Genomic DNA, 17,146 nt, shown 5'->3' on the forward strand with positions numbered 1-17,146 from the left:
TATAAACTCATGACTTATCAAAATTATGTTATTAAATAATAATCAATTACGTAAATATTATAATTTATAAATTATTACGAATAGGGATATTCATAATAATATTTTTCATTTTATTATTTGCCTATCATTGCCTGTTTAATTGATTCATAAATAATATTCCATTTATACTATAATTTATTATTACGAATTTATTATTTGTAATAATAAATATATATAATAAATATTCATAAATAATTTTGATATATTATATATATATATATATATATATATATATATATAATACGATACATGCATACAAATATGTATATATCAACAAAAATATATGTCTATATTTTTCTGATGATATTTCATTGGATTTCACTTACACCATGGATACCAATTTCTTTCGAATAGGATAACTTCTATGGGGCTTACCATTATCTCTTTATTTTACCTTTAACTCTCCAGTTCTTCCAGCTGGACTGTTAGGCAAAACATTCTTTATGAATATTCCAGATATGTTCTGCGACTTACTGGAGCTGCCATTGTGCAAATCGACCTGAAAAATCATATTGTTATCGTTTATGTTTCATCTCTGTCTGTCTCTCTCTTTCTCTCTTACACACACATACTTTTTGCATGATATAAATCATTGAAATTTACGACTCATTTCTAATTCATACAATTTTCTAACACATACCGCTAGATATCTATTATCTAACACAACGATCTTTTCAATGTTGAGAAACATAAAAGATCATTTTACGATAACAAATCAAATTGGAAAACGACCACGAAAATAACACTTTTCATTCGAATGAATTTGCTTTTTTCATACAATTTCAATTCGCCTACGATATATATTCGTGTCTCTCGCTTTAGAAGCTTGAATAAAACTCTAATTAAAATGCGATCGATTGGATGAAATTATCTGAAGTAACAACCGACATTTTCCTTTTTCTTTTTCTTCTGTTACTTCTCAAGCCATTCTAATTGCATTCTTAATAATGTCTTAATTCGTTAAAAAGAAAAAAAAAAAAAAACCAAATATATTTCCAATGTAATTTCTATTCAATTTTCAAACGGATATCTCGAACATAAACTTGTTGGATTTTATTACGAGAGATGATAGGCAAAACTTTTAAATGAATTTCTTTTCTCAATTAGATAATCTTACAGAGTGCAAATTATCGTAGAAGGAACGTATATGTTCTCTCTCTCTCTCTCTCTCTCTCTCTCTCTTTCTTTCTCACATACACATACTCACACACACACACACACTCATACTCACTCAATCACTTACACTATTCTCCCTATCAGCTTAATGTCACGAAACCACATTTAATATACTTATATACGATGCAGCTAGCTACTCTATATATGTACTCATATCTCTGTGCTACGGAATTAGTTTTATATAGGGTGGTAAGATCTAAACGTAATATCGATTTATTATTAATTTTCTACATACATATATATATATATATATATTAAATTTTTTTTTATGCATATATTAATTATTTTCTCTCTCTCTCTCTCTCTCTCTCTCTCTCTATTTATCTATCTAACTAATATATAATAATTACTTTTGAATTTCCTTTTCTTTCCATTGATATCTTATCAAAATTCATTTCCTTCAATCGTCATTAATTTCTCCACAATATTATCAATTGATTTTATTAGGTTAGTCAAAAAAAAAAAATAAAAAAATAAAAAAAAGAAGAAAATGATTACAAAGAAGAAAGAAATAAAAATTAAAAAAAAGGAACAAAAATTTATTAATAAAATATGATTCCCTGATAATAGACCATTTTTACTTCCAACACCCTGTGTATAATACAGGTATGCTATTAGACACGATAGCACTTTACTCTCAAACGTTATAGCATCAATTTGCCTTGCGACGTACGTACATACATACTTCCATCCATCCATCCATACGTACGTAGATACATACATACATACATACATACATACATACGTCTCTAATAAAAATTCACTTCCATTCAATAACGTAACGCTAGCGTAACGCTTTTGTCCTCCTTTGTGTTGTTCCGTAGAGAACAAGTAGAGAAGAAATAAAAGAAAAAGAAAAAAAGAAGAAGAAAATGATACCAGGAAGAACGACACAACAATTCTTCCTTGATCTTTTCAGTCTAAAAAAAAAAAAAAACATAATAATACATCATTGTCCTACGTTGATGTTTTACGAGACAGAGACAGAGACACAGAGAGAGAAAGAAAAAATAATAATAATAAGAAATAAATAAAATTAGTACTCACCTTTCCACCTACTATGCTAAGTCCCAAGCTGGTTTTGGGTTCTCTGTAAATTTCTACGAGCCTTTCTGGTCCCCAATGATTAGACCAGGCGATGTTACCATCGTGATCTCTTTGCGTGACCGTCATGATAGTTTTACCCTCGACAAAGACAACCGTGGCAAGTTTACGGGACGAGGGAACCAAAGAGATTTCGGTATTTCGAGTGGTTGTTAAGCTATCCGGTCTGTTCGATGATTTATCTAAAGTACGATCAGTCTCGTAAGATTGTAACTCTTCGTCGGTACATTGAACGGCTTTTGATTCTTGATAAGTTTGAACTTCTACTTCTTTACGTAAACCTAATAACGAATCCTCCTTCTTCTTCTTCTTCTTCCTCTCCTCCTCCTTCAACTTCTTGTTATCCACTATTGATTTAAACTTTGGCTCACTCGAGATATCCTCCGGTATACATTGTACGCTCTTAGACTCTTGAATTTGTATTCGTTCGGTTTTAACTAAATTGTCGAACGTTTTACCAAGTAATCGTGGATCAAACGATAATTCATGATATATTAAATCATCCAACGAGCATTGAATACTTTTACTTTCACCTTGGGTTTGCGTTTGAACTTCCCTCTTTGGACTTTGATAAAATCTCAATGCCACGTGTATCCCGGCCGTCTCAAAGATCTCCGCTGTACTCGATAAACTTTGATCCGGACTACATTGAGTACTTTTCGTCTCTTGTACCGTCTGTGTTTCAACTTCACGTTTCTCACGTGGCGATGATTGTGTCTCCTTGTAACTTCTTTCTATATCGTCGAAACTTTCCTCGTTGACCTCGCGCTTCCAACTGTCCGGTACAGATTTGAAGAAATTCCTTGGGACAACTGGTACTACCGTTGGTTCAGCTGAAGTCAAAGATTCCAATTGACTCTCTAATGTCTGACTTTGATATTCCAAGGAATGTTCCTTACTTATCAAATTATCCTCCTCCTGACAAGTCAATAATGTTTTATCCTCCTCCAGCAGCGGACGTTCCTCCACCTGCTGTCGGAGGATTTTTTCATAATCTACTACTTCCCCACTTAATTCTTCCTTTTTCTCCTTGATAACGTCTTCCTCTGTTAAAGATTTCTTTGATTCCTGCTGTTGTTCCTGTTCCTGTTCCTGTTGTAGCTGTAACAGTTGTTGTTGTTGTTGTTGTTGTTGTTGTTGTCGCTGTTCCTGTTTCCTTTTCTCCTCACGGTCTGCACGTTCTTCCAAGCTTAAAACGAAAGAAATCTTCGAGGTAACGTTATGCGACGTTCCGCTCTAAAAATCATGGCTTAACAAAAATTAAAAAGGAAAATAAAAACGACTTAAAGAAGGTAAAGAAAATGAAAGAAAAAAAGAAAAGAAGGAAGGAAGGAAGGAAGGAAGGAAGGAAGGAAGGAAGAAAGACACAAGAGATAGAAGTATAATCTTCGATCGAAGTCTAAAGTACTTCAGCGGGCTTCGTGCTCGTTCGATCTCTAATGGTTAGAAGCAACAAAAAGGAATCCGCTGAAACGGCGAACCGAGAGGTCTTCCGCACTGACCCATTAAGAACACCGGACTCAGGGCAAGTTCAATCGCGTGGAACAATTCTCTTAATTACGAACGAGTTTTTTGATGTCTCGAAGATTTGATTGCAAGTCTAAAACTGGCCTTTTGAGGATCATTCAATAACGAGCTCCCATCGAAACATTCACAATAGTTCTAATTGATATGATCGTTCGTTAAAATTTATTAGAAGTCGATTTTTTTTTCCTTTCTTTCTTCTTTTCTTTTTTTTTTTCTTTTTTTTCTTTTTTTTTTTCTTCTTTTTTTCCTCTTAGATCTTAGAATTACGCATTAGAAATTATTATATATGAACGATCATTCTAAATATACGTTTGACAATTATTTATCATCGTAATATAATCATTTCATTCCTTCGACAGAATATAATCGGACAATATTGTTTGCTTTTAATATGACGATATTAATAGAAAATTTCTATTATTAGATTTCGATGAACGATACGAGCAAATTACTCGTAGTAATGATACAATAATATTTTTTTTTGTCATTCCGTTATATTACTATCATATTTCAATGTATTGGAATATCCAGCATTTTACAAAGAGAGAGAGAGAAAGAGAGAGAGAGAGAGAGAGAGAGAGAGAACGAGAGCGTATAATCAAAAGTGCATATTATTAAAAATTCTTTTAATAAATTTCTAAGAATTAATCAATGTTCGAATAATCTTCTCACACGTTATCGTACAATATATTTTTAATAAGATTCTGTTTCAAATGCAAATGATTTATGGATCGTTATGAAAAAAAAAAAAAAAGAAAAAAAAAGAAGAAAAGAAATCGTCAATATTACATAAAAATTTCTAATTGAAAAATTTCTTAAAATAATAATTCAAACAAAATTACTATAATACGAATCAAACTATTTACAAAGATTATCATTCAATATTAAACATACGTATGTATAATACGATCTATAGTAATCGATTTCAATGGTCAGACATTTTTTATAAAACAATTATTACACATATATCGTAAATCATTTTTAGAAATTCTTCATTGTTTATATACCATGCCAATATGCGATGTATTATATTCGGAACGATCCGAAAAGGAAAAGAGATGAGAAAGAGAGAGAGAAAAAGAGAGAGAGAGAAAGAGAAAAAGAGAGAGAGAGAGAGAGAGAAAGAAAGAGAGAGAGAATCAACTCCAACGATGCTCTGGTTATTATCCGAACGACGAAACGCTTCGAAGAAGAAGCGACCGAGAACTCCGTACTTTCACTTCCGGTTTGGTAACACGTCACGGCTAGCTACAAAATCGACAAAATTTTCTATCTTTCACGATAAAGAGAACGAAGGAAACAAAAAAAAAAAAAAAAAGAAAGGATGAGAAAAAGAGAAAGAAATACATAGATGAAGATAGAACGAGAGAAAATGATAGAGAATAATAGAAAAAGACATAGAGATAAAGAGACAGAGACAGAGACAGATAGATAGATAGAGGAGAAAGAGAGAAAGAGAGAGAAAGAGAGAGATGGCGGATATGTTTCATTGGAAATCGCGTACATACACGAAAATAGAAATAGAGAGAAACTTTTAATCACGCTTACGTTTGAAAGAGACGAAAGTGAGGATATGACGATGAGTGGTAAGGAGGAGGGTGTTGGTGTTAAAGGAAGTGCAACAGCAATAGCACCACCACCAGCAGCAACAGCAGCAGCAGCAGCAGCAGCAGCAGCAGCAGCAGCAGCAGTAGCAGTGGCAGTAGCAGCAGGAAGAAAAGAAGGAAGAGATAAGCAGGAGAGGATTGCAGAGGGAAGAGAATGTAAGATAAATACAAAAAAAAAAAAAAAAGAAAAAAAAATCCAAATGAATATTCCTTGGATGATTTTTGTTTATCCACGTGAGAATAGGAGATGTCATACAAGAGATGATGACATTAGAGATAAACATACATGAATAGACAGAGATAGAGATAGAGATAGAGATAGAGATAGAGATTGAGATTGAGATTGAGATTGAGATTGAGATAGAGAGTACAGTTGTGACAGACTGTTTGTTCGTCCTCTTTGGCTGTCTTCTTTGGTCTTTACGTTGCGCGAGAAACTCAAGGTGTTCACTGTCGGGTTCGGTGTGTGTCTCCGAGCAGGTCGTGCGTCACTGCAAACTGGCTTACTCTCTGATCTAATAAACAACGGCTCTTGGTTGCGCGCGCGAGAGAGAAAGAGAGAGAGAGAGAGAGAGAGAGAGAGAGAGAGAGAGAGAGAGAGAGAGAGAGAGAGTTAGAGAAAGAGAGAGAAAGAGAGAGAGAGCGAGAGAGAGAGAGAGAGAGAAACGTTGGAGAGCCCGCGATGCCCGCTCGATTTCCTTCGAGCTAGCGCGAGCTAGCGGGAAAGCGAGCAGAACAGACCAGAGACCAGAAGAGCGCAGAAAGAGAGACGGAGAGAGAGAGATAGATAGATAGAGAGAGAGAGAGAGAGAGAGAAAGAGAGAGAGAGGGAGAGTAAAGCACGCGACTCTGTCCGATCGTAAACTTACGACTATCCTTGTCTTTCTCTCCTCGTTTCTCTTTCTCCCTCTCTCTTTCCTTCTCTCCCTCTCTCATTCTCTCTCTCTCTCTCTCTCTCTCTCTCTCTCTCTTTCTCTCTCTCTTTTTCTCGCACGCGCATTTACTCTTCTCCTTCCTTCTTTTCTTCCCGCATAAACATAGACACCCACACACACACACTTAGTACTCCCCTCTCTTTCTTCTTTATATCTATCTCTTTCTACCTTTCTCTCTCTCTCTCTCGTCCCTCTCTTCCCCCTGTCTCTCTCTCCCTCTCTCTCTCTCTATATATCTATCTATCTTTCTTTAGTCTCTTTTCTTAACACTTTCTCTCTCTCTCTCTCTCTCTCTCTCTCTCTCTGTCCTCTCTCTTCCTCACCCTCTACTTTTTCTTTCACTTATTTCAATGCACTACTTCTCTTTCCCTTATTAAACATTATATCTCATTTTTTTTCTCATCTCTTTAACATCTCTATAACATATTTACTTATTTATTTATTTATTTATTTATTTATTTATTTTGTATTTTTATTTTAATTTTAATATCATATTTCTTTTCTGCTTTCTCTTTTTTCTTTTTTTTTTTTTTTTTAATATTTTATTCGTCCCTCCCCTTTCTCTCTCTCTCTCTCTCTCTCTCTCTCTCTATTTCTCTCTCTATTTATCTTTTAAAAATATTTTATTTCTCTTTCTTCTCTGTCTCATTTTAGTAGATTGGTTTTTCTTATTTTTTCTCACTCACTCTCTCTCTCTCTCTCTCTCTCTCTCTCTCTCTCTCTTTTTTTCTCTCTATCTCTTTTCCACTCTTTCATAACATTAAATTTTTCCCTCTCTTCATATCATTTGATTACATTTATCTCTTTGTAACATTTGATTAGTCAATTTCTCTTTAATGCATTGGTTTTCTTAATTTCTTATGACTTTCTCTTTTTCATTTTCTTATTAACATATTGTCTTTCTTTCTCCTTTTAAAACGTCGTCGCTCTTTCTCTCTTTCCGTTGTTCTTATCAACACACCGTCTATTTTAAAACATTATTTCTTTCCTTTTTCTCTCTCTCTCTCTCTCACTCTCTCTCTTTTATTTTAACATATTATTTTTCTTTCTCTTTATAACATATTATTTCTCCTTCTGTTTCTAAAACATTCATTTTCTTTTTAATACACACATATAAACACGTATAAACATAGCACATATTATATTTCTTTTTTAATTCTTTTCTATCGCTCTTTCGTTCCTTACATATCCGATCGTATATTATTATTATCTATAAATGTTTTTTTTTTAATCGCAAATATTCACCTATATATAACACATAGGTTCAATTATCATTTATATATATATATATATATATATATATATATAAAATTTATATATATACATATATGTATGTATAGATCTTTTCTATCGCGAGTATAATAAGATGGAGGAATCACCGAGAAATCTTTTTATTACGTATGTTTGTTTTTATGATGGCACATTAATTGCCGATAGTCGATTTAATCGATACGTTCGTCGTCCCTTCTCTCTTGCATAACTATATATTCCATACGATAAACGAATTACATATAACTAAGGCTTAAACATAATAGTAAAGTGAAACGAAGGTTATTCAAAATAATTTCATTTTTATGCATATATACACACATACATATATACATATATATTATGTATATACATATATATATATATAAATATATTTTAATTAAATGACGTGGAACTTTGAATGAAATAGTAAAATTTTCTTTTCCCTCCTTTTTCTTTTTTTTTCTTTCGTCGTTCCCTTTCGAAATACGATTCGAAATGGACGTATGATATTATATTCTTATCGATAATCAATCGATCGATTATCGTAACCTTTCGTCTCGAGTATTAGATTCTATCTACGAAGTTTCCAATCGTACCTAGCTTATTTCATTATACCGTTTTGATTAGCAATGCGTAGTAGTACGAAGCTCTTCTGTACGACTTCGTGGTTGATGGAAAACATTTCCCGGCATTCTCGATGACCCAGATTCTACTAGACAAATAATTCTTTTATTATCATCTATTATTCTATTTTATACCTATAGCAGGGGGTGGGAGAGGCGAGGCGGCGGCACACGTGTAATCCAACCCTAATCTAAGGTAACGGACTAGATTTACAATATATATTATACGTATTATACGTTTGTTTGTTAATCGCGACGTTCGAAGCCCAACGTGCATACTTTTACCGCTAATCGATTAGCTTTAGCGATACTACCTCTAACTCCATTACCGGATTAGAAATTATATCGTTATTCCAAGTTACGAAGGGGAATTTAACTTCTGGAAAAAAAAAGAAAGAAAGAAAGAAAGAAAGAAAGAAAGAAAGAAAGAAAGTAAAAAGAAAAGAAAAGAAAAGAAGAGAAAAGAAATAAGTCTTGCTTACCTCGATTCTTTGCCATCGAAATCCTTGGATATGTCTTCTTCTAATTTCTTAACATCTTTACGAATCACTAAAACGTCCTCTGTCAGTTCCGATTTCGGTTCACTAGGCAACGATAGAGGAGCACTAATCTTAACGTCACGTTTATCAAAGAATTTCTCTTTTGCACCAATGAACGATCTCTTTGAACCTTCACTACCTGTCCTATTAAGTACCTTCTTATCTTTATTATCTATATCTTTGTCCGTAACTATAGTATCATCATCCACTATTTCGGATACCTTCGACAAATCCAATAAAATTTCTGGCTTAATGTTTCTCTCAGAAATTTTGTTATCGTCTATGATAATATCATCGTTTGTCAAAGTATTTTCCGAAATTGATTTACCTAATAACGGCAATTTTAATTCGGAAGATGAAGAAGATGAAGAAGGTATTACACGTGATGTTTGACCCTTTTCGATCGTATCATCGTCCTGACGAATAAAAACAACGTCAGCCGGCGAATAGATTTCAATTTTTCGTAAATCTTTAGCCTCGAAACGTGCACTAGCCACTTCCTCGGCCGTAATTATCCTCGCTTTAACCAATTGTATTTCCGGTATTAATGTCGACAATTGATCGCTATTATCCTCAAAGAATATCTCTTGTACGGTTTCCCTTATCCTAACTTCCTTCTTCGATTCCTCGAGTAGTGATTCCTTTGAGGATTCATTAGAAACCATATCTTTTCTTTTTCTCAATGAGCTAGGTCGTTTACTCGATTTAACAACATCGGTATCCGATATCGATGGTTTCAATGATCTTTTATTTCTTAAACTTCTCATAGTTTCACCGAATCCATCGGATTCAGTTCTTCTAATTCCCATCGTATCTACGATTACGTTTGGTTCGTCGTCCATACGTACATGTTCTTTATTATTAATATTAAATTCATCTATCGATCGATCAGATTCGACGATCTTAATATCGTCGGATATATTTTTCTCGTCTAAAGAAGATTTCGTTTCCACGATTTTAATAACATTCAAATCTTCGTCCATTTTCTTTTTAATCTCTTCCTCCTCTTTTATCTCTTTTTTATCCTTTTCTTTTTCTTTCTGAACGATGGCCTCTAATTCCATTCGTTTCTTTCTTTCGTCGTCCAAACTACGTAACAACGAACTATCCTCGTCGAAAGTCGAATATGAGTACTCCGGTGGCTCTGGCTCGTTAAATGCGGTTAGCGAGCTATGCTTCCTGAGATACTGAGTGACCCTCTCGATGCACTCCTGTTCCTTCAGACTCTTCCTCTCCTCCCTGGATCTTCTCCTTCTACTTGTATCCCCGTCTTTTGATCTTCTATCTCTCTCTGTCTCTCTTCTCTTCGATCTCCTTTTAACACCGGCAACAACATCATCTTCCCTCTCATTTCTTATCCTCTTCTTCGAAATCCTTTCGGAGGATTCCTCGGATTTATCCAATGTTTCTGTAGATATTCCTTCTTCCCTTGACTCCGTACCATCGTACGTATTAAGACACTTCCTTTTCTCTTCCTCCGATTTCTTTCTTCTTAATGCCGATACGTCAGACAAATCGACAATAACTTTTTCTTCCTTCTCCTTTCCCTCGACATCCTTATCTTTATCTTCCTGTTTCTTTCTAATATCTTCATCCCTTTCTCGAATATCTCCTTCATCTTTCTCTTTTAATTTAACCTTTGGCGCAGCTTGTTCTACGCGCGTTATCACGTCTGGAATTTCATAAATCTCTTTGCCATCCTTCCCGATCGAAATTGTCTCAATCGTTGGCGTGATTACGTCTTCCTCCGTATGAATTTTATCATTAGTTGGATAATATCTATTAGACGAGTCGATTTCTTTTTCATTCTTCGATAATATCCTCGATTTTTCTTTCATTGATTGTTTCAACTTCGTAGGACTTGAGATTGGCGTTAATGGCAAAGCATCTTTCCAATGATCCTCCTCCTCCTCCTCCTCCTCCTCCTCCTTCTTCTTCTTCTTCTTCTTCTTCTTCTTCTTCTCCTCCTCTTCCTCCTCCAGCTCTTCATTCTCCTCATAACGTTGCCGTTGTTCTTGCTGACGTCGACGTTGTTTCCGATTCTTATCTTCTTCCTTTCTATCGGCAATAACTTGAACGCCGGTCGAAATGTCGGTCATACCTGAGAAATATCATACTCGACTTTTTTGTTTCCTCTTTATCTTTTCTTATTTTCTTTTCTTTTTTTTTTTCTTTTTTTTTTTTTTTTTGTTTACTTTTGCTTCTCCCTTTCGTTTCGTTTATCGATCATTTTCTATTATTTTATTTTATTCTATTGTTTTTTTTTTATCTTATTTTATTTTATTTTATTTTCTTTTTTCTTTTTTTTTTTTTTTCTTTTTTTCTCGAGACCAACAAACTTACCCGATCTCGATGAAAGGAAATCTTCAAACTCGGCTGCACGATCGGTCGTTTCGGAACTCTCGTTCGGGAAGCTTCGGCTGCGTCGAACCGTACAGATTGGTGGTACCCTCTGATCAGCCAGGAAGATAAAAGTCATAGCATTAGCTTCATCTCGTTCGTTGAATTATAATGTGTGTGTATATATATATATATATAAAAAAAAATATTTCTACTTTACTTTTACTATTCTTCTTTTCTTTTTTTTTTGTTTTGTTTTTCTTTTTTTTTTTTTTATTTCATACTTCTAATTTAATTAACGTCAATACTTTCATACTTAACTATATTACAGAAATAAAGCAAATATATATATATATATATATATATATATATATATATATAACTTAATAATATCAAAAAGATGGCGATACTTTTTAGAAGCGGAAAATTATCAAAGGGGATGGGGATGAATCGTAAAGTTGATTTATCAAGTCGATTTATGAGAAAGCTTTTCTTTGCGCGATGTCTTACTTATAGCCTATCTTTTTCTTTTTTTTTTTTTTTTTTTTTTTAATATTATTAATTTTCGAGCGTACTAGGATTTCTCGTAAAATCGACTATTGCCATTGATTTAAATTCTTTCATTCGTAATTCACACGTTCTTCATATTTCCTTTTTTTTTCTTTTTTCTTCTTTACATCTTACGAAATAAAAAAAGAAAAAAAAAAAAAAAAAAAAAAAAGAATGAACATTCGTACGAGAAACGTCCGAGCTTTGCAAAATAAGGCAAACTCGGTCGTAGACATGAAACTGAAGAAAAAGATTAAAAGATCAAAAATCCAAAATCGTAAATGAAAAAATTGAAAGAAAAAAGAAGAAAAAAGGAAAGAAAAAAAGAGAGAAAAGGACAACAAAAATATTAAACATTAATTATATATAGATATACGATTATAATTATATAAAATGGGAATGTGATGGGAATAATGAGTAAATAGATATATGTATATATAAAAAATTACGAAGTAATCGATTATGTACAATCGCATTTTATTTTTACACAAGGCAGTGTTAAAGGTCTTGTCATCTTTTTCTTTTTCTTTTTTTTTTATTTTTTTTTTTCTTTTTCTCTTTTTTCTTACTTTCTTCCTTTCAACTGAAAGCATATATATATATATATATATATATATATATATATATATATATGTATGTATGTATGTAAATACAAATTAGCGAACGAATACCGGAAGAGGAGCCGATATCTTTTAGGAGCACAACCTACTACTTGCCAACGATATTATTTGCAGCGTACCTTCGATGACGTACAAAATATATTCTGTATACCTAGGCTATCGTTCAAAAGCAATATGTACATACATATATATAAAAGACAGAGAGAAAGACAGAGAGAGAAAGACAGAGAGAGAGAGAAAGAGAGAGAGAGAGAGAGAGAGAGAGAGAGAGAGAGAGAGAGAGAGAGAAAGACAGAGTATATGTATATTAAACGAACATACATATACAAGCACATACACAAAGTGTACGTGCAATTTTCAAGTATTTCGTCAAATCGATGATCCATCGACGTTCAGTTTTAGTCCTTCGGACAGCGTATTATCGATCTTCGGATTTTATCCTGTACCATTTAAAATCCCCCTATGAAATCCTTCTATTCGAATCTTTTTTTTTTTTATTTATCTGTTTCTTTTTTTTTTCTATTTTTTTTTTTTTTTTTTATATGTTCTTTCCTTTACTTTCTTTTTTTATCTTTATTTCTTTTTCTGTTTCTTCTCTATCCTTTTTCCGTTATTCCTTTTTTTCTTTTTTTTCTTCGTTCTTTTCAAACCCCATCTCCATTTTCGCGACGAATTTAATCCGAACGCAAGATAAGGGGCTATTATCGTCTGAAACTTACCTATATTATTCGTACTGATAGATATAAAAGTATATATATATATATATATATATATATATATATATATATATATATATATACATATACTTTTGTTATTGAATGCTGAAAAATATTTAATAGAAAAATATAGGAAAGATAAATTGGAAAAATGAATGAAAAATATTGTCAAAGGAGGAAAGAGAAAAGAGAGAAAAGAGAGAAAAGAGAGAAAAGAGAGAGAGAGAGAGAGAGAGAGAGAGAGAGAGAGAGAGAGAAATATAGTATTTTATGGCCACAATAAACTTCGAAGACTTCGTATGTACGTGTATATATATATATATATATAGATATTTTCGTTGAATGCTGAAAATATTGTTCAAAAAAAGATAAAAAAAATGAGATAGAAAAAAGTTATTAAAAAATAGAGAGACAAATAGATAGATAGATAGATATAGAAAAAAGACAGAGAAAGATAAATAATTTCTATATAGGATTTCACATTTATGACAATCTTTAAAAATGAATATGTACATATATGTAAATATATACATAATTTTATTCAATGCTGAAATAATTGATTTAGGAGAAATATAAGAAAAATAAATATGTAAAACGATTAGAACTATTGTGAAGAGAGAAAAAAGAGAGATAAAAGAGAGAGATAGAGAGAGAGAGAGAGAGAGAGAGAGAGAGAGAGAAAGAGAGAGAGAGAGAGAGAGAGAGAGAGAGAGAGAGAGAGAGAGAGAGAGAGAGAGAGAGAGTGAGTTTAGGATTTCACAGTCAGACAACAAAGTTTAGAGACGGATATGTATATAATTATATATATATATATACATATATATATGAATGTATGTATATATATATGTATATGTATGTATGTATACGTCATGTATATAGATATATGTATGTATATGTATATGTATATTGTATATATTACGATTGTATTCGGTAGAGCTTCGTATATTCATTATCGTTATTATTAAAACGTGCAGAGAAAGGAGGAGATTCGTTTAATTTCTCATCTCTTTTGGTATCATTTTTGGTCGATCTTTTTGTTTTGTGTTTTTTTTTCTTGTTTTGTTTTTTCATTTTTTGCTTTTTTTTCTTTCTTTTTTCTTTTTTTTTTTGTTTTTTTTTTTTTCAACTTGTCCTGGCGATGATCAGCTGTTCGTATCTTTCGGGCATTTATCCGTCGTTCTGAAAAGTGAAAAAAAAAAAGAAAGATGAATATATTTATGTAGATTGAAATGTATTGAATAATATTCACGCGTGCACAAATTACTATTGGATTGTATTCAATTGTATAAATAATAATAAGTAATAATAATTAACGCGATAATTAAGCGCTGATAATACGCTCTTTTTTTTTTTTTTTATAATTCATTCCACACGGCGTACTCTATTTTCTAATTTTTCCTTTTTTTTTCTTTTTTTTTTCTTTTCTTTTTTCTTTTTTTTTTTTCTTCTAATAAGCGTACTAAATTGCACAAATATAGAATATTAATCCTCTGTAATTTATTTTTCTCTTTCTTTTTTTTTTTTTAATTTCTTTTTATACATTTGTTTTTTGAAAAATGCAATTTTGATTAATCGAAGGATTTATCGATACTCCATTACATTGAATTTATTAATAAAATATATAGAAAGAATTCAAAGGGAAAATATATTTTCAATTAATTAATAGTAATAAAAAATTAAATTAAATAATATCGTTATAAGAAGGAAAATTAATTCTTAATAATCGAATTTATTTCATATCAATTATATATTACAATTCGTAATATGATTATCTTGTAAAAAAAGATAAAATAAGAAATTGTAATTACGGAGGATTAACATATATATCTATCTATCTATCTATGTATATATATATATATATACACATATATGTATATATTTACATAGAAAATATGTAAAAAAAAAAAAACAAAAATATACATACATATACACGCATATATATTTATTGACCGATCAATATCATATATCTTCGATATTTTTAGCGATAGCTGAAAGAGAGGCGGGAATTCGAGTCAAGGTAAAATACCATTTCGCATAGATATATATATATATACATATATATATATATATATACATAAAGAAAGATCATCATATGTGTTCATATGTATATCGTACATATGTATAATTAAATTAAACACGGTGTGGTTTTTCAATGAAAAACGTTATCCGACACGTTAAACATTAAAGTGATATACGTTACGCGATCGTGATGTCGACGTCATTCGACGATTCACCTGCGCAGGTGCATACTAAATAAAGGTTTGATAACCTTGTGCAATGTACAGCATAATCGCTTTCACCGATACGTTTCGGTAATTAATTATCCTTCCGTTCCAACTAGATAAAAGCACTCAATACAACTCCGGAATTGAAACTCATTGAAATTCGAGAGCCGCATCGTTCCGCTAATTAATTTCAATTACTAATTCGAATTGAATCCGTCGAAATAAAGATTTCACCTTGACTCGATCGAGTACGAAAGGTTTCGTTGTATTATCTCTCGTTCTAGATTTTTTTTCTTTTTCTTTTTCTTCTTTTTTTTCTTTTTTTTTTTTTTTTTTTTTTTTTTTTTGTTTTTTTTCCTTTCAATTTATTTTTTGTATCGCATATAACGTTTCAAGTTCTTCCCTTTTCATTGTTTCTTTTCTTTTTTTTATTTTTATTTTTATCTTTAATACCAAAATTAAATCGATCAAATATTTTTGAAACGAACGAAAAAAATCTATAATCAGGACGAGAAATAAAAGAAGAAAGGAAGAAGAGAAAGGAAAGTAAATTGGTTCTCTTAATTTTTTTTTCTTCCCCCCATTCAAATAAAAAAAAAAAAAAAAAGAAAAAAACGAGTAAACACAACTATATCGAAAGTGTAAGTTTCTTCTGAATAATTTCCAACGAGAAAAAAAATTTTCTTTATACAAGAATGATATTTAATAAAAGGAAGAAAAAGTTTCGATTATTTATTTTATCAATCTTATGGCTAAAAATATTTCGATTCGCTTATGTTTATATCTATATACCGAGGCTTGTCATTATCATTGTATTAATACTTTGACGTTATTGTTAATAAGAATAATTTGCACGTAAGAACGAGAAATGATGATAAAAAAAAAAAAAAAATAAAGAAAAAAGAAGACGAAAAAAATTTCTCCGTTCATAAGTTTTCATTTAATTCTATTTATCTACTTTAATTATAACAAAAAAAAAAAAAAAATGTTTAATTGTGATGAAAGAAAAAAAGAAAGATTTTTAATATTCCTATTTTGTTCTTCTTTTTTTTTCTTTTCTTTTTCATTTAATTTAATTGACTTAATTTAATTCATTTAATTTCATTCAAGAAATTTCTTATTAACAAGAAAAATTATTAAGAAGAACGAAAGAAAAGAAACCATTCGTACTCACGACATTTCTAAAGAACGTGCTGACAGAAACGTTCGATCGTTCGACGACGAATAATAATAATAATAATAATAATAATAATAATAATAATAATAATAATAATAATAATAATAATAATAATAATAATAATAATAACAATAATAATAATATCAATAACAATAATAATAATAACGCTAATCATAATAACGATAACAATAATAATAATAAATAATAATAAACAACAATAATAATAATAATTAATAATTAAAAAGAGATAATATTCATCGTTGTTGCTTCATCGTGTAAACATAAAAGCATTATTATTATTATCATTAATATTATTAATATCATTATTATTATTATTATTATTATTATTTTTGTTATTATTATTATTATTATTATTATTATTATTATTATTATTATTATTATTATTATTATTATTATCATTACTATGCGTTTACACGTTTGCATCTGTTTGATTAACAAAATCAAACTCGTTTAAAAGATGTATGCGATTTGCGCAACTCTAAGCAATATATAGAATTTAGAAAGATACGCTAAACACGTTTATGCGAAGGTTGAAAAGAAAAATTAAGGGAGAAAGATAAAGAAAATGGAAATATATGTGTGTGTACATACGTGTTGTACAGGTATTATATTAAAAACCCTCTATAACACATTATGTAACTATGACATTTTTAATAAATGTTATATTAATTGTTATTACTTGTTTATATTAAGTAAA

The 17,146-nt window shown here is 30.9% G+C and overlaps 1 protein-coding gene across 6 annotated transcripts in view; it reads right to left on the bottom strand.

Annotated features, from left to right (window-relative positions):
- The window catches only part of LOC118448950 (multiple PDZ domain protein), a 78,152-nt gene that overhangs the window by 12,731 nt on the left and 48,275 nt on the right, over nucleotides 1–17,146 (bottom strand). For 5 of the 6 annotated variants that reach the window (XR_014982839.1, XM_085660711.1, XM_085660712.1 and 2 more), the window contains exons 18-21: nucleotides 11,145–11,253; nucleotides 8,745–10,902; nucleotides 2,263–3,508; nucleotides 434–538 (exon numbers count right to left, since the gene is read on the bottom strand). Coding sequence is in view for 5 of the 6 variants with exons in the window: in XM_085660711.1 (XP_085516837.1) it covers nucleotides 434–538; nucleotides 2,263–3,508; nucleotides 8,745–10,902; nucleotides 11,145–11,253 (3,618 nt within the window). In the remaining variant the exon portion in view is untranslated. The remainder of the gene's footprint in view (nucleotides 1–433; nucleotides 539–2,262; nucleotides 3,509–8,744; nucleotides 10,903–11,144; nucleotides 11,254–17,146) is intronic. The other variant, XM_085660715.1, reaches the window with a different exon arrangement.

Source organism: Vespa mandarinia, chromosome 12 (assembly GCF_050613455.1).
Source record: "Vespa mandarinia isolate Hongniang chromosome 12, ASM5061345v1, whole genome shotgun sequence".
Taxonomy (NCBI): Eukaryota; Metazoa; Arthropoda; class Insecta; order Hymenoptera; family Vespidae; genus Vespa; species Vespa mandarinia.